Below are 27456 nucleotides of genomic sequence, written 5' to 3' on the forward strand. Positions count from 1 at the left end.
GTATTGTTAGCATAGGCTACCATTTTTCTTTTATATAACTTCTAATTATTATTTATTATTATTATTGTGTGGGGTGTACATGATGGGGGCACATGTATCATGACACTTATGTAGAGATCAGAAAAAACACAGTGAAGTTCGTTTTCTCCTTTCACCTTTACCTGCTGAGTCATCTCACTGGCCCACACACAACCTTTTCATTAACTCTAATGCTTGTAGGAAGCAGGCTTGGCCCAGCACCTGTGTGAATTACTCACATCGTTATTCAAGTGCCTTCAAAGCTACATGTAGACTCTTCTTGGAAAAACAGAAGAGAAATCTTACAGCCTCTGGTTCTATTATTAATTCTGGAAGGTAGAACTCTAGAGTCCACACAGCTGGCCTCCTGTGCCTGATGGTTTCTAAGTTCCTGACGCAACAAGGCCCCTTGGGACTTAGGCCTAATGCACTATCTTCCTTCTGTGAAATGTCAAGTCTGCATTTATTGCAGTAATTATCCACTGCACAAATATATAGACTGAGCATTGATTCTGAGATCACACACTGTAATCTACCTAGTATATCCACTGGGCCAAATAACATTATCAATTTTTCACAATGTTTTAAAGCCAAATTTGCTGCTTAGATGCTTAAAGGTGTCTTGTATTCTGACAAATAGTTGACTCCATACATCAGGACTGTCAATAGCAGTCTTCTAATGGAAGAGATTGGGGAGGGGCGGGGAATGTGCAACTTCATTGTAATTAAAGAAATGCAGCCAAAGCTGTAGCTCGGTGGTGGTAGGTTTGTCTCACAGGCACGAGGCCATGAGTTCAGTGCCTACGGTTGCAAACGGAAAGGGAATACAAATCAAATCATCATTGTCTTCTTATTCTGATTTCGAAACTGAAAAAGGTTAATGATGTGTAATCTTGCACAGGGTGCAGAAGCTTTCAACATGTCCGTGCATGTACAAAGACAGGTTCCTAAATCCTGATTGGTGAGAATAATGTGGCTCAGATATTTGTTGTTTTAGAGCTTAAAAACTGTGACATTCTGGCTTGGGGTCCCGAGTCTGCTCTGTGGCCCTGATAGATCAGTAGCAGCCTGACTACAATAAATGTGTGTCATCTGCTTAAATACTAAGATAAACATTCAAAGATGCAACCAGCTCCCGAGTCTGGGCTGTTGTGCCTGACTGGCTGGTTTCTGCTGCCTAATTCAAAAACAGATCTTGCTTTGCTGGGTTGTTTTGGGCATTCGGTCCCTAACAAAGTGTGTGTGTGTGTGTGTGTGTGTGTGTGTGTGTGTGTGTGTGTGTGTGTGTGTGTGGTGTTTATTTTACTGGTTTTGGAACTAACCTTGGGAGAATAAACTAACATGCCAGCTATAGTTTAAGAGTTTTCATTGTAGTAAAAACGTAAAGAGACTTTCAATTTCTATTATCACAGACCTGACTCAACAAAATAAAGTATTGCTACATCACAGACTACTATACATAAGTTAAAAGGTCTACACATATGTGAGAAGAAAGCGAAGGATAGAAAACAAGGTTAGTACTACCCTCCAAAATATTTTTAAGGCATCTTCTGCCTCCTGGTGCTCCTTATAGGCAAAGAGAACGAGCTCATCACACCATCAGCTTTTCTATACCCCTTAATTCACCACCTCATGAAATTGGAGATTTATTTAATTGGAAAAAAATTTGAGACAAAGTTTCACTGTATAGCCTTGGCTGGGCTGGAACTTGCTATATAGACCAGGTTGGCCTAGAACTCACAGAGATACACTTGCCTCTGGCCCCTGAGTCCAGAGATTAAAGATGTACTAGCACAGCCACCATTTAATTGGAACATTGAGGGAAAAACAAATAAATAGCAGCTCCTCACCTCTGTCTCTTTTCGTCCCTGAAATTCAACCAGTAATACTAATCCATTCTCTTCCTCCACGCTGTGTTTGGTGCTTGGTACTGTGGTGGGAAGAGAGTGGGATAGTTCCAAGGGTTGCTTGGTACCCACGTTTAGCATTCACAGGAACCTATGCTTTAACTCATCTTTATCAGCACTAAAAAGACTGTAGGCTTTGAACTTTCTCAAACCTACTTTATTTGGAGTTCTTTAAAATTATACCTCCCTTCCAACCCACCCACCCTAGATAGTAGAGAAAAGAAGTTTATGGGAACACATCTAACTTTGATGCTCTTCTTTTATCATATTCCATTCAGGATTCTGGACAAGGGAGAAGGCTCCTATTTAGCAAGTCATTTTTTTTTAACCACTCAGTTATATTATGCCTTGAAAATTAAATGGAAAAGCACATTTTACATTCCTAATGATGCCTTTCTACTTGTCTTCCTGTTTATGTAAATCCTAGATTTCCATATGACTTATTTAAAAAGAAAAAGGAAAGTTTGTGTTACTTTTAGAATCAACAGATAGAAATCAATATTGATTTTTTAAATTCTGAATAAAAGGAGAACAATGTAACCGTGAAATACTCTGATATTAGTACAGCCTTTCTGGGTTATACTGTTTATGACTCTCAAGGGCATAAAGAAATGGGTGCTGTCTTTTAGCCCTAGTTGTCTCCGGTCTTGTGCTAATAAGGGAATGAATTTATCTTGTCACTGACTAGTTGTGTGACATGGGAAAGGCTGTTCTTTCTTTGGCCCTCAATTTCCTCATTATTAAGGAAGTTTCTTTTGGCCCCTTTCTGATGTGCAATGGCTGATGCTTAGTGTACACCCAGAGGGTAGATGCTTAGTGTACACCCGGAGGGTACATGCTTAGTGTACACCCAGAGAGTAGATGCTTAGTGTACACCCGGAGAGTAGATGCTTAGTGTACACCCGGAGGGTAGATGCTTAGTGTACACTCGGAGGGTAGATGCTTAGTGTACACCCAGAGAGTAGATGCTTAGTGTACACCCGGAGGGTAGATGCTTAGTGTATACCCGGAGGGTAGATGCTTAGTGTACACCCGGAGGGTAGATGCTTAGTGTATACCCGGAGGGTAGATGCTTAGTGTACACCCGGAAGGTAGATGCTTAGTGTACACCCGGAGGGTAGATGCTTAGTGTACACCCGGAGAGTAGATGCTTAGTGTACACCCGGAGGGTAGATGCTTAGTGTACACCCGGAGGGTAGATGCTTAGTGTATACCCGGAGGGTAGATGCTTAGTGTACACCCGGAGGGTAGATGCTTAGTGTACACCCGGAGGGTAGATGCTTAGTGTACACCCGGAGGGTAGATGCTTAGTGTATACCCGGAGGGTAGATGCTTAGTGTACACCCGGAGGGTAGATGCTTAGTGTACACCCGGAGGGTAGATGCTTAGTGTACACCCGGAGGGTAGATGCTTAGTGTACACCCGGAGGGTAGATGCTTAGTGTACACCCGGAGGGTAGATGCTTAGTGTACACCCGGAGGGTAGATGCTTAGTGTACACCCGGAGGGTAGATGCTTAGTGTACACCCGGAGGGTAGATGCTTAGTGTACACCCGGAGGGTAGATGCTTAGTGTACACCCGGAGGGTAGATGCTTAGTGTACACCCGGAGGGTAGATGCTTAGTGTACACCCGGAGGGTAGATGCTTAGTGTACACCCGGAGGGTAGATGCTTAGTGTATACCCGGAGGGTAGATGCTTAGTGTACACCCGGAGGGTAGATGCTTAGTGTACACCCGGAGGGTAGATGCTTAGTGTATACCCGGAGGGTAACCCGGAGGGTAGATGCTTAGTGTACACCCGGAGGGTAGATGCTTAGTGTACACCCAGAGAGTAGATGCTTAGTGTACACCCAGAGGGTAGATGCTTAGTGTACACCCGGAGGGTAGATGCTTAGTGTACACCCAGAGAGTAGATGCTTAGTGTACACCCGGAGGGTAGATGCTTAGTGTACACCCGGAGGGTAGATGCTTAGTGTACACCCGGAGGGTAGATGCTTAGTGTATACCCGGAGGGTAGATGCTTAGTGTACACCCAGAGGGTAGATGCTTAGTGTACACCCGGAGGGTAGCCGCTGTTATTAGCTTGTTAAACGTCTTCTTGCCGCTTTTATTGGAACTCTCGTTCCTAGACACAGCCCTTAACTCATGACTGGTGGGACCAAAGGTGACCCATGAATACTTCAGAATTGGGAATCTGAAATAGAAGGTAGCTTTTATGGATCGCTGGGTTATATATTTGGAACCTTGGGGAAACAGGAGGAGAGGGACATGGAAATGAACCAAATATATTAAGATAGATAATGAGGAAGAGAAACTTTAAAAAAAAGAACTTTTCATTTTGAATTACCTGGGTTTTTGGGTCATTTTTTGAAGTCCAGCCTTACTCCTATCTTTGGTTTCAGTGGGACAATCATGCATCCTATTTGTAAATCATTTTTAGCTTAACCTAAATAGAATTGGCTGTTTTGTCATCTAAGAATCTACCCTACAGTAGGCAATTGTCAGTAGAAATGATGTTGTATTGCCCACTGAGCTTGCCATTTTTAAATATATTTTATTAATTTATTCATATTACATCTCGGTTGTTATCCTATTGCTTGTATCCTCCCATTCTTACCTCCCTCCCATTTTCCCCTTATTCCCCTCTCCTATGACTGTGACTGAGGTGGACCTCCTCCCCCTGTATATGCTCATAGGGTATCAAATCTCTTCTTGGTAGCCTGCTATTCTTCCTCTGAGTGCCACCAGGCCTCCCCATCCAGGGGACATGGTCAAATATGGGGCACCAGTGTTCATGTGAAAGTCAGACCCCACTCTCCACTCAACTATGGAGAATGTCCTGTCCATTGGGTAGATCTGGGTAGGCCTTCGAAGTTTACCGCATATATTGTCCTTGGCTGGTGCCAAAGTTTGAGCAGGACCCCTAGGCCCAGATCTGCCTGTCATAATGTTCTTCTTGTAGGTTTCTAGGACCCTCTGGCTCCTTCTATTTCCCCATTTTCCCATGCTTCTCTCACCTAGAGTCCCAATAGGCTGTCCTCCCCTTTGTCCCACTTTCCTGATAAATGAAGACATTCATGGGACATGTCCCTTGGGCTAGTGTCGAGATATGAGTGAGTACATACCATTTGACTCTTTCTGCTTTTGGGTGAACTCACTCATTATGATCATTTCTAGTTCAATCCAACCTGGAAACAGCCTAAGTGTCCCTCAGTAGAAGAATGGATAAAGAAACTGTGGTACATTTACACTTTGGAATACTACTCAGCTATTAAAAACAAGGGATTCCCGAAATTTGTAGAGCCTGCCATTTTAAAGCTGCACAAAAGAAAATACCCAAGCGATTTGAAATTTTTCTGATTTGTGCTTAGCGTGTACAAGAACTCTCTTTCCACCCCAGAGGCTCCCCACTCCGCCTCCAGGTGATATTTGGCACTGCTTTCCTATTCTAGATGTACCACTTGCCAGCGGGCACACCACTCACCAGTGCTCTAGAACAGCCTTGCCAGATGTGGAGTTGGGCTGTCATCCTGCTGTACCTCTTGGAAAGGTGTGACAGAATGAGGAGTTTCTGAGATCCAAGGTCCATAAGAAATTGTCTCTAGACCTAAAAGGGATGGAGGAGGAGGAGGATCAGGGGAAGAGGAGGAGGAAGAGGGGAAGGAGGAGGAGGAGGAGGGAGAGGCCTGGACAGCTGCTACAGCAGAGTCACGTGTGCTCTCTATAGATAGTAGTGAATGCTCTTGGCCATAGAAAATGGAATAAGCCTTAGGAATCAGGAACGCAATTTCTTTTTGAAAGACTGGTTTGGGAGAGAAAATGGTATTAATAATTTAAGGAGAAAAAAATCATCTCAAACTTTGAGGTTTTGCTATTGAAATTCTTTTTTTTAAGGTGCAAATGATTGCCTTGATCTTCACTGTCAATTTTATTATTTGATAAGCAATTTACTTTTGTTAAAAGTAAAATCATTTCCTCGAGTACCAAGTTCTACCTTTCAGCTGAGAAGAAAAGTAGAGCGTTCTCTCCTCAATGCTAAGCCAAATGATTGTAAAACTAAGCAGATATTTTAATTCTCAGGTTCTTTTGGTGGTGTTGTTAACATGTGTATCTAGCTTTTTCCTGTTTTTCTTGTGTCTCTTCCTGTTTTTCCTCATTTATCTATAGACAGAGCTAAAATATGCTGCTGAGTACTGAAAACAAATTTGTTTTTAGATAGAGGGATGTAATTATTGTAGAGGAAGATGCCTAAAAGACTCCCTCTGCAGAATATACAGATTTAAAGTCCAGACACAGGATGCATCACTGAAAACACACAGTACTTTTTAGTTCTGGTAGCCAAAATCTAGACGTATGAGTACACTAAGACCTGAATTTGTGTGGGACTCGAGGAAATCTCTGTTATAGTTAAAAATTCTACAGGGAAACAATCATAGAAGTACTTTTGTCTTGGTTTTACTTTAAAAAGAAAACAGCTTAGCTTGTGTGTGATATGTGCAGATGCATGCACAGAGGGGAAATGTGGAAAACAGTTCACACTGATTATTTGTGTAATAGTTTTTTCTTTTTGTTAGCATTCTACTTCAATCCGCCTACTTGTGATGTCATTGCTTACCTGCTACAGGGGGCGTGGCCCTGCCCAGGGCTATATAAAAGGACAGACCCTCCACATGGTCTCTCTCTACCTCCTTCTCTCTCATTCTCTCTCTCTCTCCTTTCACTCTCTCTACTCCTTCTCCCCCCCCTTACCTCTCTACCCTTTTCTCCTCTTTCTCTCTCTTCTTACTGTCCCTGCCTCTGTGTCTCTGTCTCTGTCTCTGTCTCTGTCTCTCTCTCTCTCTCTCTCTCTCTCTCTCTCTCTCTCTCTCTCTGGTACCCCTCCCCCTTTCCTTCTTCCCCCATGCTCATCTAATAAACTCCACATAATATAATATTTGGTACCTTGAGTCTATCATCTTATTCTTATATATAACACTTTTTAAAATATGATTACATTTATTCACGGGTAGTGTGCTTTGAGAGCTAAAGGAAGCGAGTGGGAGTCAGTGCTGTCCTTTTAGCATATGGTACTGAGGACTGAACTCATCTGCTGAGTCATTCAATGAACCTCTGATTGTTTCACTGTACCTCCGGATTGGCTGCTCTACTTAAAAAGAACGTGTGACTTTCATACTAGACGTTCAATATCACAAAATCACAGTAACACAGTAGAAGCAAAAAGTTAAAAAATGGGAGCTATGTGAATCAACTCTCCCACACACTTACGTGTCAGTTATTTATTGTAGCGCTTCTCTTAAACTGGTTGGTATTTATAGTAATTGCTTGTCACTTTCATAGCTAGAGCGCTACACATCATATGACAATTTTGTATCAATGAAATACTGAACTTTTCTCATTATCTCATGTCTTTTAAGTTCCCATTTTGCTCTGCAGACTGGACTCCATTATGGAAGTAAATCTAGTACTTCTTAAAGGAGTTAAGGGTAAACATATAAGCCTGGAGATTTGTTTAGGCTAACTGATCTTCAGGGTTTCGTGTTTCAGCAGCCCCAAAGTGATCTCCATAGATCAGCCTCAGGAGAAACTGGAAACCAAGGAGCAGTTTAATTCAATAGGAGAACAATAGAGTCAGTATGTACCTCTGTTGGGTACATATCAAAGGGAGGGTAGCACCACTACATCTTAATAATAAAACGTGTGTGTGTGTGTGTGTGTGTGTTCACATGTACATGCATACACACTCATTCCTGAGGGAAAAGAAGGTATCATAGTTGCAAGCTGCACTGTGTCATGTTGGTCAGCAGCCAAGCTAATCAGGAGAAATAATTTCCTCGGTGGAGAGGAAACTGGTGAAAATGTGATTAAATAGGGCTAGGAGTGACCACCTTACCGTTTCCTAAGGACGCTTCTGCTTTCCAGCCCTAATGTTGTAGTTTTGTTTTGTTTACTTGTCTAGTGCATTTTTAGTGTGTGAATGGGTTAAAAATCTAGATTTAGCCCAAGAATTAAATTTATGTTTATACACTAGAGAACTCATTTCCTGTGTGGCTTTCCTTTGCCCTGTGGGGTGTTGAGCAGTGTCCTTGGTCTCTACCCACTAAAAGCCACAGCACTCTCAGCAAAGAAGACAAAAATGTCTTCTGGTGTCCCCCAAGGGTAAAACTGCTTCATAGTGAGAAAGACCACATCTAAAGCCTATGCTCATCAAAATTTAGCTGCAGAAGGATAATCTAATCTATCTGTCACAGAACATGTAGTAACATGGGCTGAAGCTATCCAGGAGGGTGGCGGTTAAATATTCTATAATCAACAAAGGTTTATTTGTGGGGGTAGGGTGTGTGTGTGTGTGTGTGTGTGTGTGTGTGTGTTGGATTCCTAATTGTAGAGAGGTACAAGGGGGCAGTGTGTGTGTGTGTGTGTGTGTGTGTGTGTGTGTGTGTTATTACTTGGCTTCCTAATTGTAGAGAAGTACAAGGGCTAAGTAAGTAAACAAACAAGATGGCTTGGGAGGGGTCTCTAATGATAAAAACTGATTTTTGTGGTTCTTGTCAGATTGAAATAGCAAAGTGGGAAGTAACCATCACCCTCCCATCTGTGAAGTATGACTCTTGATCCCATCTGTTTGCCTCAGTGATAAGCAGAAAAGCCAGGGTGACGGCCAGATATTCCGCAGCAGTAGCAGCTAATGACCATCAGCATCCCATTTTTCTCCTACTCTTCTACTGAGAAATGACCACCATTGCTTTCACACCACCATTTTCATTTATTAGCAATAACAGAGGAAATACCAATAGCACCAATTAAAAATGAATCCACATGACGTGTTTTATCCTTACAGCTGTAATAACTAGTAACTAACACGAATTGGAAAGCACTTCATAAATTTAAAAAGTGCTGTACATATACATTATAGTTATCATCATTAATAAATTAGCCCGATTCTCCTAGTTCAAAAGGCACGTAAGGTCAGTTACATGGGCTTCAGTGGGGCAAAATGATCACAACCTACAATGTAGCAATGGTTCACATGTGTTGTCAACAAGTTTTACCCCATGCAATCCTGCAGAGCTGAAGTTACACACCCTTCAAAATATGGGAGAATGAAGCTAAAAGTAGACAAGACAGGTTTTTTTTTTGAGATTTTTATGCCTTTTAAAACAGACTCCTACATCTTTTTTTTATTATTTTAAATAGATAATATAATTAATCAAACATCTAAGCTGTGCACAATGAACTTAAAATGTCTTATTTATGGTAACAGTAAATTTTATTACTTTCTATGAGCTGATATTCTGGATAGTATTTCAAAGCAAACTGCAAATTCAAAGAGGTCAGATTGGTACAATTTTGTGCTTGCATACCCTCAGGGATTTTCTTTATTTCTTCCGTATTTATTCCAGAATTGTTACTAGAAAAAAACAGCTTTATCCATTCCCTTGCCAGCAGGAGTCTTGGCAAGAGAGACAGCCCTTGGCTGACCATAAATAAAATTCCTTGAATCACCAGCATCTTGATTTAAGAAAGAAATTTTACTGTGTCTTTCATACACAAAAAGCTGATTAACAATGGTTTAAGAAAAAAACACTATTCCACTTTTCCACAGGTGTACAAAAGTAAATATAATGGGCTTACATTCAACAATAAAGCTTAAAGTTCACTCTAGGTAATAGTTGCATTAACATTCACATACACAAGCACAGAGTAAGTATATCTCAGGAGTCTTATAATAGCATACAGCATACATATGGGAGATTGATTCAGGTAACATCATAGGTGTTAGTAAGTTAGCAATTCAGAGTGTTATAGAAAAGGAAAACTAAACAAGGCGAAGGTGTAGGCTAGCACACCGAGACAATCACAGGATCAGAGGAATGAAAAGTTGCTCACTGTATGTATGAGAAAACAATATTTTTCTTCAGTTTCTGGGTCTTGGTATAGTGGGTTAGAGAAGGTTGTGTAATCAAAGTGCACATCATTTTTCTTAGAAAAGAGAGAGAGAGAGAAAGATCTTTTTACTTAGTAATTAATACATGCAAGAGGCAGCCCCAGAGTGACCTGAAAGAGTAAAGCTGTGATTGGCAGGTGGCCGGTATAATACAGATGTTCCAGGCAATTCTCTTAAAGCACTTCTGTAGCAGCAATGGTTATTTTAAATGGCTGTAGACTGGATTCTCTTTTGAGGGGGAGGTTGAGGGAATTGTATTCATCATATTTCTTTAAAGATTTATAGCTATAGACTTTCTCTTTTTAAATAAATCTATCAAACAATAAAGAGCATAAAGTGAGGTGTTGGGTTTTTCTTTTGCTTTTGCATATGTGTTGTTGGAAAAGGACATGTCCTTTTCATAAACATTGTGTGCAAAAGAATTGTTAATAGCGTGAGCACAAGGACACGTACAGGAAACACATCAGATCTGCTTCTGTTGCCCTGGCTGACCCTCTTATTACAAAACACTTGAACTGCTGGCTTGCGTGCATAATGCAGGTTTCGAATATGGTGATAACTACAGCCAACAAACTTGAAGGTTTGTCAAGTGAGGATGGCTTTGTCTGCTAGAGAATCACCACCACACCTCCAGCTGAGAGTTTGAGAAAGTCTGGTCCCACTTAGCTTCACATTTCCCCCTCCAGACCCAAGACCCCTTGATGTGTATGTGCCTTTGTTTCCCAGCCCTTCTTGTGTCAGCTAGTCTAATCTGGACCATCCCAGCCAATATCAGGCTCTCAAACACTCACGGTCGCCACGCATACCCAGTGACCACAAACACCCAAGCTGCTTAACCTGAATACCTGTCAGCCTGCCCTGCAAATGTCATCAAGACAGGATGCCTGAAGCACAGGGCAGAGAGTCCAACTCTCACTGGCGGGACTGGGAAGCCTCTCCTTTGCGGCGGAGGATAAAGGAAACTTGGGTCTGCTTTTTAGGTTCTGAAAACAAGCCAGAGTGGAGAGAGAAAAAAAAAAAAAAGAGTTAACACCAGACTTAGGAAAGCTCTAAAGACAAAACCTGTTCAATGCAATCAAGACAGACACAGGGAACTTTCTGCAGATTTCTGAGGTCTCTAGGAGGGCTCATGTCATAGGAGAAAGGAGCAGGGAGTTGCTACATGGGAGAGATTTGCCATTATTACAAAAAACTGGCTAAGTGGCTTGTTTCCGTTTGGTGGCCTCACTGGTCACTGTTGTCAATCGTGCTGTTCCCTTTCTCTTTTTTCTCCTGGGTCTTGTTACCCTTCTTCTTTTTCTTCTTTTTCTTGGTCTCCTCCTTCTTGCCGAAGGTTATAAAGTCGCTTTTGTCAATTTGGTTGTTAGCAGACTCCTGCCGGATGGAGATGATTGCAGGAGATCCTGGGATAATGAATTTGTCTGGCAACTCACCGGGACCGGGCTGTTTGGGGTTGCCTGGCCCGTACTTAAAGGTCCAGCTGTTGCTGTTGACACCAGCACCCACGGGAGGGGACACCTCTCCTGCCTCAGGTTCTGAAAGACAAAGCATCACAAATCAACAACAGTGAACGTGTGTGTGTGTGTGTGTGTGCGCGCGCGCGCGCGTGTGTGTGTGTGTGTGTGTGTGTGTGTGTGTGTCTTCCCTTATGCCATACACAAGTGGGAGAAACCGCCCTGGAGCCTGAGGGCAGCGAAGCCAGTGTCTGGAAACAATCAGCAGGGCAGATTTTTCTTACCACAAGGCCCACAAATCCAGTTTTCTAATAACATGCTTTTGACTCTTTGTGAAGAATTTCCTAAATAACACAGCCGTGGAAGCTTGCCTGGGAACATGACAGGAAGTACACAGGCTTAAAGCAGAAAACGCTACTTTCAGCATATGGATTAGGGGACACGCTTGTTTTCACTCTCTTTTTCTTCTGTTTGTTTGTTTTGATTTTGGTTTTGTTTTTCTAGACAGGGTTTTTCTTTGTAGTCCTGGCTGTCCTAGAACTTGTTCGTAGACCAGGCTGGCCTCAGGCTCTGAGAGAGATATACCTGCCTCTGCCTCCCACTATCTGGCTTTATTTTCAATCCCAATTCTGCCCAAACTACAGATGAACTGTTCGAACTAATTATCTGCTTTGATCCTATGGATACAACAGAGATGAGTTAGGAAGACGTGGAGTACAGAGACCACAGCTCCACAATAGAAGAGGATGAAATCCTGCTGTAAACTGGATCTGTTTGTTTGGATAAAGCATTCCAGTTTCATTCCCAAGCCACGCCTCCTTCCCTAGAACGGTCACGGCCCATGCAAACTCTTGTGGGACTACAGAAGAGACAATTATTGGTCTTATTGGAGAAAGTTATATAGGGTTCTAGGGGTACCGTGGCATTTACACTGAGCCTGCAGAAAATGATTATGTATCCACAGGGGGCTTCAGTGCAAAACTTCTCCAAGAATCAAGTTAGAAAATACTCCATAAAGTACCATAGCGACTTTCGATGGGAAGCCAAAGCTGTAACGGGGGAGTGATAGTCTGCCTGAAAAGGTGACCCCAGGAGCCATGGCAACTGGAATATTTTGACACCACAGGAGGGCTTATGTTAGAATTCTGCTTCAGTCTGCCTACTTGTGATGTCATTGTTTACCTGCCATGGGGGGATGGGTGGGGGGAGGGGGGTACGGGGTGGGAGGAATGACCCTACCCAGGGCCATATAAAAGGACAGACCTTCCATCCACATGCTCTCTCTCTCTCTCTCTCTCTCTCTCTCTCTCTCTCTCTCTCTCTCCTCTCTCTCTGCTCTACCCTCTTTCTTTCTCTCTCTCTCCCTCTTCTTCTTCTTCTCTCTCTCTCTCTTGGGGTACCCTTCCCCCTTTCCTCCCCCCTGATGCTCATTTAATAAACTCCTCTTCAACATAATATCTGCTGCCTGGTACCTTCTTCTACCTTACCTCATATCTCATTGTTTTAATTATTAGTCATAACAGTTTATGCCTCTGACTCTGCTTTTTGGTAGTCCTGTAGAAAGAGTTGAGCCAGAGAACTTGTTCACGTTCATCTGCATCTTAGGATTGCTCACACCTGGTATTGCCAGGCCTTACTTCCAACCATTTCTTTGGTGGCCCTGAGCACTACTGTTTTGAACATTGTCCACACCAAGTTCTCTATACTATTTCCCAAACCAACAGTCACGTTTCAATTCTTATCCTATCAATCCCCCTCAGACACATTTTTCACTTCTTTCTTGAAACAGTGACTCGTGAGTTCTTTGTTATGTAGGAGAATAATAAACCCCACGGGATCTTAGTGTTGGACTAGGCTTCTGTGTTATAACAGATTTTTTTTTTAATGAAAGAAAGTAAAAGAAGCCAGCTTGATAGTGTATGTATCTCATACACACATAGAAACACCGAGGACATTGGGTAGCTCCCAAAGAGATGGCTTTAAATTGGATTGCACAGATTTCAAAGAAGAGCAGTGACTTTTTATACAACTGACAAGACAAAAGAATGGACAGTTTAGTCCCCAAGGACAGCAACTTAAATGGCAGGTGGCAACTGATTGGTACAGGTTGTTACTATAGCCTCAAATCTAGGTCAAGAACATAGTTAGGAGTTTTCTAATGGATGCAGTTGGTTCTCACTAGTGTATGTCTATGAGCATCTTTTGTTTGTTTGCTTTTACAAATTTGTTTTGGTTTTAGAAAAGCAAAAAGGGAGTCAGGCAGATTTTCTTCCTCTTCCACCTTTGGTGGAGGTTCTGTCACGTCGACACAGACCGCACTCCTGACCCTTCTTTTTGCCTTTGACCAGTCTCCTTCATACGGTCCTCCTTCACACGGTCCTCCTTCACACGGTCCTCCTCAGCGATGTGTTTGACGGATTTGCCCTGCGACTCTCTACTTTATATCTGCACTCTCCTTTTTGTGTCTCAACCCTGTTTGAGGGCATAAATGACCATCTAAATAAATAAAGTTGAGCATGTGGTACTTGCCTATAATCCCAGTACTCAGGGGGCTGAAACAGAAGGATGGAGAGGTTCAAAGACAGCCTCGGTCTATGTACCCAGTTCAAGGACAGCCTCGGTCTATGATCCCAGTTCAAGGACAGCCTCGGTCTATGTACCCAGTTCAAGGACAGCCTCGGTCTATGATCCCAGTTCAAGGACAGCCTCGGTCTATGTACCCAGTTCAAGGACAGCCTATAAACAAATACATTAATGAGATACAGATTTGTATTTGAAGTTCCTATCCCTCTGTGCTGCAATCTCCTACATCCATCTGCCTCTCGGATGTCTCTACTTACAAATTTCAAGAAGTTACAAGCTGAAAAATGAATCTGAAATCAAACTTTTGATTACTTCTCGCCACCCCCCCCCCAAATCTTCCCAGTCCCAAGACATGAGATCTCACTGACCCTGTTGCTCTAGCCGGGATATGCGGCACTGTACTTTGTTGTTCTTTATCGTCCATTCTCTACTTACAGGTCTACTCTCTATTCACAATACATTGCCAAGACTTACTATTTATGCCTCCTAAGGGCACCTGCCTTGTTTCCTCCCCGTCTTCATTCTTTCAGGACGTCATAATCTCTTATGTAAACCAAAGCAACAACTTCCTCCTTTGCTTCACTGCTTCCTCTGGGCCTCTCTAATCCCACACATCATAACCAAATTATCCTTATTCTTTAAAGTCCTCCAGCTTTAAAAATGGAAGTAAAATTCTCTAAAATAGAAATCAGATGAGATCACTCTCCCACTTAAAATAACTCAAAGGCTTTCTACTGCCTTGGTGCGGGACGGGAGTGGGGGGGTGGGGGACTTTTAATATGGCAAATAAGAACCGTGAATAATCTGTAACTTAGTGTTTTTATTTTCCATCCATGGGGTTGTTTTGCCTCAAGATCTTATGAATGTTAGGGAGATTCTGAAGGTGTAAGGTTTTTCCACTACGTCTTAGGGAAATAGAGGCTTCAGTGTAGCGCTTCTCCGAGGTTCTTGTTGGAAGATTCATGGAAAAGTCTAACAGTGACTTTAGAAGAGAAGCCAGGACCATCTCGAATATCTCCCTTCCATTCCTTAAAGACCAGATTTTTAAAAATGTATGTGTATGGATGTTTTGCCTGCATGTACATCCATGTATCATGTGTGTGCATGGTGCCTGACTAAGCCAAAGGGGGTTGTCAGAGCCCCTGGAACTGGAGTTACAGATGGTTATGAGTGAGCTCTAGTCTATGACGAAGTGTTATTTCTTTAGAGAAGCATTCTGTAATTTCAGGCTGAGAAGTGCCTCCTTCACCTGGAAGAATCTACTTCTGCAAGGTTTTAAAAGGCATCATACTAGATGTAGATACGCTCACCAGTATAACCAAAGCCTAGTAAAACTTCCTGGCCCGTTCGTGCACATAAAAATATTTATTAAATGAATGGGCAAGAGGGTGGTCGTGAAAAGCAGACGTGGTATAGCCACTCTGGCAGACCAAACAAGTCTATACTGATGATGCTTTTGAAGTCCGAGTAGCAAATGCGCACAAAGTGATGGTCCTGATGCAGCACAGTGCACACTCCACACACGGTGTCACATATGGGTAGCTATATAAATACCACAGTGCTCGGGACTAGGAGGGCTAGATAAAGGGCGCGTTTACAGCAAGCAGGAAAGGGGAGGAGTGGGAAGCTTCCTTCCTTCCTAAACCCCTTTTCTCACGGCACAATTCCCTTGTCGGAGTTAATGCTACATACAGTGCTGCTGAGCTAGGGCAAGAGACGTGTTCCCCTCTCTGAAGCTAAAACTGATTTCTTTCCTATAAAGCAATCCAGTCTGCAGCTTAGCTCAGACAGAATCCTCCTGTTAAACTCTCAGACACAGGCTCTGACTCTGAAAGGCCTAGAAAAAAAAGGGGGGCGGGGGAGGCGCATAGGTGTCCATTTTGTTTGGAACCCAAGGCCTTTCACATGCTAGGCAAGTGCTCTACCACCGGGACATACCACCTGCCCTTATTTATTTGTTTGTTATTTATTTATCCAGCTACTATTTATTTTAGTTGGAGACAAGGTCTTGCTAAGCTGAGCCTCAAACTATTGTAGCCTAGGCTGCCCTTGAACTTACATTCCTAGGAGGGCTTCCAGAACAGCTGGGACTAAAGGCCCCTATGCCTTTTTTTTTTTTTAAATTTAAATTATTTTTTAACATGGGGATTGAACCTAGGGCACATGCTAAGCAAACATTCTGCCATTAGGCTACAGCCTCAGCCCTGAGGAATGTTTTTTAAGTATTTATAAAGCTTTGGGTTTTGCATCCAGAACTAAGTTTTGGCACTGCCCGAGGAGTTTAGTTGTCCTTACAAGAGCCCAGAAGAGAAAATTTTCTGATCATAGTCAGGACTCTACATGAGGGCCCTCTTGCAGTCACCCAGAGAGCCAGAGCTCAGAGATACCTTCCTTCCATGGCGTTTAAGAGACATTAGCTCATTAGCGGCCATGTGCACTGGTCCTGGGAAGCCTTGCAGCAGGCTCATCCGCCAGGAGCTAACTGACTTCTTTTATACCTCAGTAAGCTTCCTTGGCCTTTGTGGCCGCTTTGGTTTCTAACTGACTCAGCCAGTTGGAGCTATCCAGGTACACTGTGCACATGCCCAGCTTCTGTGCAGCAGGAAGCGATGTGGTTTCCCCAGTACTCCCTGGACACTGTGCTGCTAAGCCTATTCTGGTCTTCCTTGTGTAAGCAAAACACCTCTGAGGGCCTTCAGCAGCATCTGCATTGTAACTCACTCACTCAAGTGAAAGCCTAGCTTGAGGGTCTGATGAGACAGCCACTTACTGACCTCCTACTCAGATTTCTTTTTGACGGAGAGAACTGAAGATACACGGCTAGCTTTGCCCGTTGGATGCTGTGCCTTTCGGAAAGATCTGAGGACATCGTTCCTTTTAAAGATGCTAAGGCAAGATGCAGCAAACTCCGAACTGCAAGCCAGTCCTAGCAAATGGTCCACAGAGGAAATCTCTCTTCCTTTCAGAGATACCACTGCTCCTCCTTAGAGCTCCCACAAGGCCCCTCCCATTACTGCCAGGGACCAATACGTGGTAGAAGGGCTGGACCTGGAAGCTGAGGGAGAAGTATTATTAAGTTCAAAGGCAGCCTGGGCCACCCTAGCGAGACCCTATCTACAGCTTTTATGGCAGTAAAAGGGCTGGGAATATAGATGAATAATAGACCTCTTGCCTAATAGGCATATGACGCTGAATTCAATCCCCAGTACCACCATCCCTCCCCAAATCTGAATAAGTAGACTCCTAAGGGCCTAGAACAAGGATATAAGAAACATCAAGCCACAGGGTTTGGATCCTTAGAAAAGCCATTTCACATATTCAGATGACAAGCCAAGATTTAGAGTTTTAGTAAAGTCAAATCACAATTTGGGGGGAAAACAAGGGGCAGGGTTGCTTTTTGGTTTCTTTTTGGTACTGGCCAGTTTCTTTAACAACTTAAAAATTAGACCAACACGCATTTTTTTTTAAAAAGTACAGATCTTCCATTTTTACTGTTAAAAACTGCTTTCTGTAAGTTTAGTTAGCTGGCAGCTTCGTATAATCCTAGAATCCACTTGGGCACTGCCCAGGGGTCTATGGGCAAAATTCCTATCTATTCTCTTTCCTGATAAACTAAGCCTGGCTGCATGGGCCCATGGCTGGCTTCAGGGACTAAGAATGACTGGGGAAATCAAAAGCCAGGGAGGGTTCTGAAGATGGGAGGCAAATGCCAGGCCTGTAAACATCTCCCTGAAGCCTATGCTGAATTGCAAGAAATAAAAAGGGCACAAAGAGAACAGTAAGAAACAGATACTGCTAACACGTATCTCTGTTTTGTAGGTGAGGAGCCAAAGGACCAATTTTGGCCACATGATTTTTAACTGGTGTGGCCTGGAATTAGGATCTAGGCAGACTCTTGAGGCACATCCTGAGCTGTGCATCAAGGTCATTTGAAAACCTAAAATACAAACATGTACAGGAGTTGTTACAGGGCTGTTTGGTTGCCATCTGGGAGAGGGGCAGAGAGAGGCAGGCAGGGGCCTCCGAGCAAGAATCTGCTGAAAGGAAAGGCGGTGGGGGATGGGGTGCAAATGTGAGATCGAGGAGTCAGGAAAATCACAGCTCAGCCTCCAGGTTTCAGGCCCGCCCCCTTCTCCCCCATTCATCCCTTTGTTACCATCTCTGGGACTTAGTGCCGAGGTTAATAAAGAGCTTCCAGAAAACCCATCATTGTGATTAAAGCCGAGGACTATCTTGCCAGACAGCACTTTGGAGCCTGCCTACCGCCCACTCTGATCCGTCAGCGCACCCAGCAAAGGCTATTAAATGATTACAGGCGTTTCCGGCCCAGCCAGCCAGCCAGCTCCCCAGGACTGTTGCTCCTCGGGGGTGGGTTGCTGCTGCTGCTGCTGCTGCTGCCTCCGACCCGCTGCCGAGGGGGCATAGTCCGGCCACCAAAGGCTCTGGCGTTTGTCCAGGAACATATAGAGGCTTGCTATTCAACGCCACTCCACCTCGCCCTCTTTCCTAGCTGCTTCTGCCACCCGCGCCACAGACACAGTCACTGTATTCTTTCAAGATGCCCCGATTTCCTTTGTGTCTTCTAGTTTTGAGCAACTGTCCGTGCCCCGGTCCTTTTTTTTTCCCCCTGACTTTAGAATTATATACGTGCCTGTTCTGACTAAAGGGAAAAACAAGACTAAAGGGAGAAACAAAGCAAAAAATCCACAAACTACTGAAAAAACAAAACAAAACAGGCTATAGATGTAAGACATCTCCTCCTCCAACCCACCTTGCTTCCCACATTTACTGGGTTCTGGAACTGACTGGAGAAGCACCGCCCCTCAGCTGCTAATCAATTGCACAAACCTAAACTGCATTCACAAAACACAGCAAGAATCTGAAATCTGAATCCTGCCCGGGATCAGAAAGACAACAGAAAGGCTATAACCACCTGGGGACCGAGCAGCCGCGTCCTTCATTTTCCTGCTGTGTCCTGGTTCTTAGTGGACACTGAAAAAATCCCCATAAAATCAGACAAATGTCAGCATATGTTCCCTGAGCTCCACAAGACTTGAAATTGTTACCAGGACACCTAGGCTTAAGCTTAGCTGCACGGTATAAATTACCATGTTCCACATATCTTTTATTATCTTCAGGCCTCTGCTTTCATTTGTAAAACGGGTAACAATAGCAGTTGTTACAAGAGTAAATGCAATTCTTCTCAAAGAGCACCTGCCTGGCACAAAGTAACTCTTACTTGCTAGTAAGATGGAGCAACAGACTACTCACTCACTTATTAAAGAACTGTAGAATGCTTACCATGAGCCAGGCCGTTTATTTGCATATTTTGCATATATGTATTTATTTGGCTAATTTTAAGTTACTGTAAATACTTTATTTTGTTTAAATATGGATTTAAATAATTTTTTTCAGATACAGCAAGGTGATTTGCTCTGAATCATACAGGGATTTGGTAACAAAGCTGAAAAATTATTCTCTCCCTGGCTCTTGGCTCAGTAAGGCAGTGGTTACTCTGACCACACACACCTTGGAAAGCCTGGGACTGAGAAGGGTGTGTGTGTGTGTGTGTGTTTAGGTGGAGCAGCTCTAGGTATGCAGGCCTGGCTTTTTGATCTGAAGGGTAGGGTGATGCAGACTGGAAATCAGACTGGGCAAGTGAAAGGCTGGTTCCCCAGGGGTCCCCAGAACTGCCACTCCTGGTGTTTCACTGTCTTTGGGTGGGATGAGCTGATCTGGAAGAAGATTCTATGACTGGGGCCTTGGGCCACAGCTGGGCTAATTTTCAGTAATCTTGGAGCGGAAGAGAGAAATACAGTTGGCATATTTTTAAAGCCACAGCTCTTGCTTTGTGCCCAAAATAACTCTGCCATTTCTAGGTTAAGAGTATAAAGGCATCATGTGCTGCAAACCCAGATTCAAACATTGGAATGGCTGGTCTCAAACCCCCCTACCTTCCACACAAATCAAGCTTCTTTCAGTGTCCTCCACAACCCAGACAGGGCTCAAGCTGCCTGTTTTCTCTGTTTTGTTTCTTGGTTGCTTAGGTCCTCTGGGATCTAGAAAAAGGAATTTCCCTTTATAGCCTTTCTCCTCAAAATCCCACGCTGCACCCTTTCACGGCAGCTGATATTATACCCTGAAGGGGCCAGAATGCTTAGAATTCAGGAACCGTTGGAGAGGTCACAGATTTGAACAGCAATCTCATCCTCGCTACTGTAAAACCTTGAGCAATCACTTGGCCTCTCAATGCCTTTTTTTTTTCATATGCAAAACAAAGATAACAATAACTACCTAGTGGGGTTGCAAGCATTAAAAAGAGACAAGGCTCATAAATTACAGAGAATGATGCCTGGCAAGGAGGAGAATCTCAAATAAAGAATAGTCATCATTAGTGTGATCCTTTAGGATGGCAGCACTCCTGTCAATCAATTTCTGTGGGTGGTACTTCCAGGAAATCTCTTTTCCAGGCCTCCCTTTCCAAAGAGTCTGCCTGAGGACCACACACAGTAAAGTTTTCCAGTTTAGACGTGGTTAGGAGGAAGAGAACGATTCTCCAAGGCCTCTGGAAGGGTTGCCTAGTTAAACATGGTAGAAAGCACCTTAGATTAAGTATCAAAAGCTGCAGTGGCAGCACATATGTTTAATCCCAACACTCGGGAGGCAGAGGCAGGCTGATCCCTGTGAGTTCCAGACCAGCCTGGTCCACAGGATGAGTTCTGGGAGGGCCAGGGCTACACAGAGAAACCCTGTCCCCCCCCAAAAACAAGACAAAACAAAAGCCTTAGGTTCAAACGTCATCTCCACTATCCTGCAGGATTCTCTTTTCTTCTATGCTATTTTTATAACATTGATTTGAGGGTTTCTGTCTGTAAGATGGATAAAATATCTTCTTCTCAGGAGCTTTATTACTCACACCACTAAATGTATTTATTTACAACAAAGTGGTCATTATAGCAGGTGATAAAATATGGATATGAATGGGGGGATATATGGACAGGTGTCCTGTTCTTGAAGAGTGACAGTACAGTGGGAGTAAATGAGTTTTACAGTAGAATAACCAGCATAATGATAGTGCTCACCTTCCTAGAGACAGTATGTATAATACATAAAGATACCATACAGAATATGAAACAGCACGCCTCAGATCCTGCATTCCTTTTATTAGATGTATGGACTTATTAAACATTAACTATTTCAAGTTTCTATGCAGAAAAATTGGCATAATAACGGGCTTAGTGGACTAAGTACTTAGAATAGCACCTGGTACAAGTTTGAACATTGGGTACATTTTAGCTATTACTATTGTCACTGACATGTAAATTCCCTCCTCCATCTGCTTCAGGAATATCAATATGGAGGCTAACTCTCTTAATGATAGCATTACTGTATTAAATGACGCTTGGCACAGGCTGGAAGGTGGGGTCAGAGGGAAAGGTATCACCATTGCTGTACAATCACAGATAAGAGTTGTTTTTATACCCTATGACCTCACAATTCTACTTCTAGAAAAGATCATACATGGATATTAATGAAAATGTTTAAGACATATGTATAAGAACACTTATATTGCATTTTTTACAAATGAAGATACTAAAAGGAAACTGGATAAAAATGAATTATAAGTCTACAACTTATCACAACCTGCCTTATTAAAGGATGAAGTGGATCTAATTGTACGGACTTATGTATTTGTTAAGCACACAGAGACGTAAAACATATTTTAAGAAGCTACATGTGCACTAATATGCATAGCAAATCCCACTTTGATTTGTGAATAATGTATACATTATAGAACTAAATAAATGTTTTGAACGTTTGATAGGATGACCTCTAATGTAAACTATAGACCGTGGGTGATATGGATTAATTGGTCTAGTTTTGTCATGAGCAGCCAATCTAGCACTCTGGAGCAGAGCATCCATAGTGATGGACGGTTGTACATGTGACAGGGGGCACCCTGCTTCTTGCTCTATTTTTCTTCCAACTGCTTTAAAAAAAAAATAAAGTCTATTAGCTGAGGATGGTGTTGCATGCTTGTTATTCCTGCATTCATGAGGTGGAAGACAGCAGGGGTAGGGCTTACAGTCCACCCTGGGCTACACAGCAAATCCTGGGCTAGTTAGCCTTGCTACAGAAAGAGAGCCTGTATTGCCTGGTGGTGGTGGCTCACACCTTTAATGCCAGCACCCAAGAAGCAGAGGCAGATGGATCCCTGAAGTCTGAGGCCAGTCTGCTCTCCAGAATGAGTTCCACAACAGCCAGGACTACAAGAAAATCCCTTTCTTGGGGGGGGGGGGAAGATCCTCTCTTATGTAATACATAAAATTTATTAACTAAAATTATTTCAAGGACATACACAAAGTTAGTAATGATGGCTGCCTCACTAAAATGGAATAGTTGAGAAAAGCATCTAATGCAAATAGTACTATATGGCTTAATACATATATAAATAACATATCTTATCCTTAACACTTTTATGAGCATTCTGGGAGATGAGCATTACACCACTGATAGCATTTGTCACTGGGCAGGTAGATAATGAGGCATTACTCCTTGTTTTAGTTTGGCAGAGATTTGATTTTCATAATTTTTGTTTCTTTCATAACTAAATCCAAGAGAAAATGGTCAAAACAAACAGGAACTCAGTACAGCTCAAAACTGAAGACAGTATGTCATTACTGTAGATATCAAGGACCCATTTCATACTCCATGGATCTACTTGAAAATGGGGAAGGGAGCTGGGCATGGTGGCGGAAGCCTGTAATCCCAGCACTCTGGGAGGCAGGCAGACCTCTGTGAGTTCAAGGCCATCCTGGTCTACAAAGTGAGTCCAGGACAGCCAGGGCTACACAGAAAAACCCTGTCTCTTAAAAAAACAGACAAAAAAACTCAAACAAACAAACAAAGAAAAGGGAGGAAGGAAGGAAGGAAGGAAGAAGTCAGAGAAGGGGTTGTTGAGGGTCAGAGAGATGGCTGGGCAGTTAAGCACTGAGTGGTTTTCCATAGGACCCAGGTTCAATTCCCAGCACTTACATGGACCTTACAACTGTCTGTAACTCCAGTTCCAGGAGATCAAACACCCTCACACATGCATATATATATTCAGACAAAATACCAATGTACCTTAAACATGTAAAAAAAAAAAAAAGAAAGAAAGAAAGAAAGAAATTAAGAGCCTTAAAATAGTGATTGAATGGAAATGAGGAAATGAGGACATGACTGCTCCTAGGTATGGGTGAGGAGAAGGATTTTATTGTAAGTATGAGGAAGAACACAGCCAGGGGCATGTGAAAGAATCCAGACTGAATCAGAGAGGAGAGGAGGGTGTGGGGTGGGGGTTAAGGCGGGGAGGGGGGAGTTGGAGAGGAAGAGAAGAAAGAGAGAAGAGACCTAAGATGACAAAGAGGCCAAGAGCGAATCAAGATAGGAGCCAAAGGAGAGCAAGGCTGAAATGGGACGTTTATATAGGGAACAGATGTGGGGGAAGGGAAGGGAAGGCCCTGGGCTGAAGAGGTTTAGGGTACAGTAAGGGTGAGAAATGCTGGGAGGGGCCACAGGTGCTGAGTAAGCCTGGAGCTCAGGCAAATGTTTTGGCATGCTAATAGACACCACAGTTAGCCATTTGTCCCAGCTCTCTTTGGAACCTAATTGTGAAGTCTTTGTAAAAGTGGGACCTGTGAAACCAGCCTAGCCTGAACCTAGAGCCCTTGGCTGGTAAGCATCCTCCTGGAGCCCCATGACAGTCACACAGTCACATCCATAAGTGTCCCCACTAAGTGTCCCCACCCCCTGCCTATCCTGAAGTATGTGAGGCACAATCATTCACCTCACCAATAAAGTAGCCTGTGCCTTTGGTTGTTCTTTCACATTTTTCTTCCCTCCCCTCCCCCCTCACATCGCAGTCTGCAATCTGTGCTTCTTAGAAGCTGGCAGCTCTCCCAGGCTCTGTGTTGCTGTGTCACTTCTCAGCCTCAAGCAACCATTTCTAGACAAGTAGTGATGTCTCTGCATAGAGAACATAAAATGGAGAATCTGTCAGAATCCCACAGTAGTGAGATGACAGGAGCATGGATGACCTTCACTGCCATCACTACCTTGACCTACACACTTCAATCCCAGCCATTAAATTTAGCAAAAAATATTCCAAGTCCTATTTACAGTGTGCTAGGCATTGTGCTAAACACTGGGAGTTTTAAATTGAATGAAAAAAAAAAAGAGCTGTTTTTTGTTGTTGTTTTTGTTTTTCGTGTGTGTGTGTGTGTGTGTGTGTGTGTGTGTGTGTGTGTGTGTGTTAGAGACAAAACCATCCAGAGCAGCAATTTTCATGCGTCATCTAGTCTTTCTTATTTTACATATTATTACACAATTTGGTGGCACAAAAGAGATTTAGGCACTGTGAAGTTCACTAAACTATGGTAATTTAAAGTCATCTTTAAACACACCTGCCTCCACTAGCTACACTTTCTCAGAAATAATCATACCAGGTCCCCCTAACAGTGACTGAGAACATGCTCAATCCAGCCTTATGTATTAGTGTGGAGAACGGGGGTGGGGTGGTGATGTTGCATTTGCCTCCCCTTTACTTCCCTATCTGTAGACACTTACTGTTCCTAAACTTGATGTGAGAGAGGGACATGGCTTTTCTTGGTAGCTTATTAACACATCTTGACACCTCACAGGCTGGTTTTTGAAGATTTGGTAAAGCTGAGAGAGCTTAAATGTATTTCCTAGAAACAAGCCCAGGGGCTCCACTGCCAGAGAATGAAAGCACCAGGTTTTTTGTTTGTTTTGTTTTTAAATCAGAGTATTTAGGGCCCTGTAAAATCCAGCTTTAATTTGCCTTTCTGATCTCTGGTTTCCCATTCACTTTCCTACCCAGCCTTCCAAGTGCATGTCTCCTAGTCACCAAGGTTGTTTACTACTCTTCCCCCTCACCCTACCCCTACACATATTGGATCCTTTGCCTGAATTTTCTTCCTCTCAGCATCATATCATTTCAAATGCCAAGTAATATCTAACACAATCTCTAGATTGCCAATCCAATCTTCTAGGCTTCCATACATCCATCATCCATGGTGGTAGAGAAAGGGTTTGTGTCTTGCAAAAATAATATAGGGGATCCTCTCAGAAAAGATGGACCAGCTCAGTTGACTTACATAAAGTTTGTACAGAGTACAACAGAGTCAGACACTCTGGACCACCCATCTTCCCTTCCCCCTCACTGGCCATGCCCGTGCATGACAGGGCTGGTTTTATCACATGACACTGTCATCATTCTGTCTTTTGATGTTTCTGTTCTCCACTAGCAATTGTAAGAAAAGAATAATAATTATTATTATTTTATTACTTAAATGTTACACATATAATAATTATTAAACATTACATATTAACCATATCATCTGGATTAGAACGTGGCCTAATATGAGGGCTTAATAAATAGTCGGGTGATTCTATAGAAGGTTCTGACCAAACTCAATATTGAAACCTAGCTGAGAAGTACCTCTGAAGAAGATGGTATTTCACTTCTTCATCTGTGTGAGGCAGTGAAGGATAAAAAGAGAGAACAGGAATAAAACAAGGATTTTAAGAAAGACAGCTAACACTGGTGGCCAGTGATAGGGTTGTAGCAACCTGCCTGCACCTTGGCTGGTATAAAAGATCTTCCTAGTGCTTTTCAAATCACAGCCACTTAAAGGCTATTATCCTGGAGGCAAGGTTGTGACCCTGAGTGAGAAAGATCACAGATGCTAATGTACACCTCTAAATCCCTGGATTCAAAGATAACACACCACAAAGGCCATCCTCCCCAAAGAAATTTCCCAGAGGCAATTATGTGGAATCAACCTATTCTTGGTCTAACACGAGGAAATTGAAGTGACAACGGCCACTGACTAAACAGTCCCGGGAAGGCAGACCTCAGGAATAGCACTGGCCTGACAGAGCTCAGCTGCCCCTGAGGATGCTCTTTCACTGGACCTAAGGCTTTATCACCATCAGCAGTGGGAGGAGTCGTCTCTCAGAGAGAGGGGGAAGGTACAGAGAGGCCTCGCAAGCTCCTTGACTGTTACATCTCAGGAGGAAGCTGGTGTCAACCCAGGCTCTTGTACACATAAGCAACAAGCAACCCTGAGGTACATACGAACCCAGAGAATAGCCCTAAATTACCTGTCTCTAGTGTAGGAAACTGCTTTGAGAAAAGCCTGCAAGGCAAGGAATACTGGCTAAATCCCTCCCGTCCTCAGGCCCCCAGTGCGCCCACACATATGGGTCAGGCTCTTAATTCTCTGCTAGCCTTCATTTCCTTCTTTTCTCCCAGGCATCTATGCTGGAGGCAGGCAAGATGGGCCACATGTGTTGACTGTTCCCTGGAATCACTTCATGGACAGCGACTTTTTTTTTTTTTTTTACCAGCTACCATATCCCATGAGTGCTCTTCCAGAGGAGCTTTTGGTGTCTTCTCCTGCCTCTCCCAACCCTTAGGACAAGGTTCTTAAGCCAGGTGCACAGCGGTCAGCCTTAGGCTCCAATATGATGATAATGTAGTGGGAGATACTCCCTTTCTGTCCTAGAGAGGAGAATGCTCACCCAGTGGGCTCCTCTATCCTTTGGAGGATGTGTTCCGGAAAGAACTAGGAAGGAAAAGACCTTTAATTATACTCTTTTATTTACCATTCCTAGGAAATAACTGTTTACTCAGTGGAGGGGTGGGGTATGGAAAGCCTGACTTTCAATGGATGGTGACAAGTACCAGCAGTCACTATTTATTCACTGTGTATCTTACCTAAATTCTCTTTCTCTATTCTCCCCAACTCGTTCTGAGTAATCCATCAACCAGGAAAGTTCTCCCTTCTCACCAAGGGAGATAGATACCCTTTTCATTGTCATCCCTTTCCATTTTGGAAACTGGAGGCTCTGATAATAGTCTTCAGACTACCTTTGCAAATAATAAATGATACTTTGATCAATCAACTCCTTGGTTCTGTTTTTTTTTAAACTTTATACATTTATTTATTTACTATTGTGCTGTGTGATGTGGGGGGGGCAGTGCACATTCCAGGTGAGCACGTGGGGGGTCAAAGAACAACTTTGTGGAATTGGTTCTCTCCTTCCATTTTCACGAGGGTTCCAGGAATCGAACTCAGGATGCCAGGCTTGCTAGGTAGGTGTCTCACCCCCTGAGCCATGATGCCAAGCTTGCTAGGTAGGTGTCTCACCCCCTGAGCCATGATGCCAAGCTTGCTAGGTAGGCGCCTCACCCCCTGAGCCGTCACACCAGCCTCACATCAGCTCTTAATTAGTTACGATTTGGAGAGGAAGGACTAGGGTTAGGGCAATTAGCAGCTTTCAAAAAGGATTTAAATCATCTATATACCATCACCATGTTCCTAATATGCATCTTAATTTATCCTCACCTTTATTAAACTATGCACGCACATGAAACCACCACTGACGACCCCGTCGTAGGCAAAATGATGTGCCCTTCTCTCAAAAAGGTCCGAATCCTAACTCCCTGGACCCATAAATGTGTTCTGTTGCAGGATGAAAG

The 27456-nt window shown here is 43.2% G+C and overlaps 1 protein-coding gene across 1 annotated transcript in view; it reads right to left on the reverse strand.

Moving 5' to 3' along the window:
* Positions 1-8668: 8668 nt before the first annotated feature.
* The window catches only part of LOC311596256 (uncharacterized protein), a 200734-nt gene continuing 181946 nt past the window's right edge, over positions 8669-27456 (reverse strand). The window contains exon 9 of the mRNA XM_084779525.1: positions 8669-11405. Coding sequence (XP_084635651.1) covers positions 11095-11405 — 311 coding nt within the window. The 3' untranslated portion in view covers positions 8669-11094. The remainder of the gene's footprint in view (positions 11406-27456) is intronic.

This window comes from Acomys minous (assembly GCF_964271855.1).
Source record: "Acomys minous genome assembly, chromosome: 4".
Taxonomy (NCBI): Eukaryota; Metazoa; Chordata; class Mammalia; order Rodentia; family Muridae; genus Acomys; species Acomys minous.